Here is a 1,473-nt window from a genome sequence, read left to right as displayed (position 1 = left end):
TGCACTCCAGGAGCTGCAGGTTTCACAGAGCAGGCTCAGACACAGGCGCCGGGACGCTCGCCCGAACAGCGGAGGCTACGGCGGGGGCAGGCACCTTGATCCCGGCGTTGCGCAGAAGCTCCAGAGTAGGCCGCACGTCCGTCTGCAGCTGGTCCTCCACACCTGTCAGACACAGCAGCTCCATCTCCCGCTCCAGGCTCTCCACCACGGCCGCCACCTTCAGGCTCCTGTCATGTAGGCTTAGCCTGGCCTGAGTGTATCGGCTCTGAGGACAGAGAACAGGAAGGTGCATGCCCTACTCTGTGTGGGCCCACACGGCTGGACCGACCAGCCCTGAGCACAGAGGACACATATGTGTGCGTGTACCTGCTCCATGCGGGCCCACACGGCTGGACCGAGAAGCCCTGAGCACAGAGCACACGTGTGTGCGTGTGTCCTGCTCCATGCGGGCCCACACGGCTGGACCGACCAGCCCTGAGCACAGAGGACACATGTGTGTGCGTGTCCTGCTCCATGTGGGCCCACACGGCTGGACTGACCAGCCCTGGGCACAGAGGACACGTGTGTGTGCGTGTCCTGCTCCATGCAGGCCCACACGACTGGACCGACCAGCCCTGGGCACAGAGGACACGTGTGTGTGCGTGTCCTGCTCCACGCGGGCCTGTCGCATGGAAACCATCTGCTAGAGGGGGCGAGGATGTGGCTCTCAGGCTCTCCTTGGCCAGGTGCTGGAGCAAAGGCTGGGCACGGACCCTGGGCCCCCACCAGGGACAGCGCATTGCTGCCTCCTGAGGAGCCACGCCCTCCCGGGAGGAGCCAACACGGAGGTGCTCACCTCAAAGTCCTGGTACTGCTCCTCCGTCAATGCCCTCTTGGCCACCACGAGGGTCCGCAGCCCTTCCCGTGCCATGTTCCCGCACTGGAGAGCAGAAGAGGCCATCACCAGAGGGGCCCATAAGCCCTCCCCTTGAGGCCAGCCAGGGCCACGGCCAGTGCACCCTGCCAGTGCATGTGCCTGCATGTGCCGGAGGGAGGGCGCTCAAACCCTGGTCGCGAGTCTCAGCCAGCTCCTGCCAGCGAGGAGAGATGGAGGCCAGCCTACGACAGGCGAGTCGGGTGAGGCATGTGGCTGCTTCCCACACTCACGCTTCGCCTCCCCGCCCACCCCCGTTGTGGACCTGACCTGGCTCTCCTGGTGCCGGCACACCACGGGCTTGTCACGACATGAGCACGTGTCCTGGGGCCACGGTGCTTCGGGACATGGCACCAGGCTCCGTGTGGTAAGAGCAAGGATAGTGCCTGACAGGCTGGGCTAGGACGGGGACACTGGTCCTGGGAGCCCCCCCTGCCGCACACCCGCTCTGAGCTCCGTGCTCCTAGACTGGGCACCTCACGTCCTCCCTCAGCGCCCTGGGTGGCAGAAAGGGCCAGCCGGGGTATTCTGGGACTGACATAACAACCCCGGAGTGCGCT

At 65.6% G+C, this 1,473-nt stretch overlaps 1 protein-coding gene across 1 annotated transcript in view; it reads right to left on the bottom strand.

Annotated features, from left to right (window-relative positions):
• Nucleotides 1-94: 94 nt before the first annotated feature.
• Nucleotides 95-1,473, bottom strand: part of LOC102501492 (putative phospholipid-transporting ATPase IIB) — a gene marked incomplete at both ends in the record, with an annotated part of 192,556 nt that continues 191,177 nt past the window's right edge. Inside the window, 2 exon segments of the mRNA XM_014586915.1 lie at nucleotides 95-265; nucleotides 836-919. Coding sequence (XP_014442401.1) covers nucleotides 95-265; nucleotides 836-919 — 255 coding nt within the window.

Source organism: Tupaia chinensis, unplaced genomic scaffold (assembly GCF_000334495.1).
Source record: "Tupaia chinensis unplaced genomic scaffold, TupChi_1.0 Scaffold000166_1, whole genome shotgun sequence".
Classification (NCBI taxonomy): Eukaryota; Metazoa; Chordata; class Mammalia; order Scandentia; family Tupaiidae; genus Tupaia; species Tupaia belangeri.
This window is presented reverse-complemented; position numbering and strand designations above follow the sequence as displayed.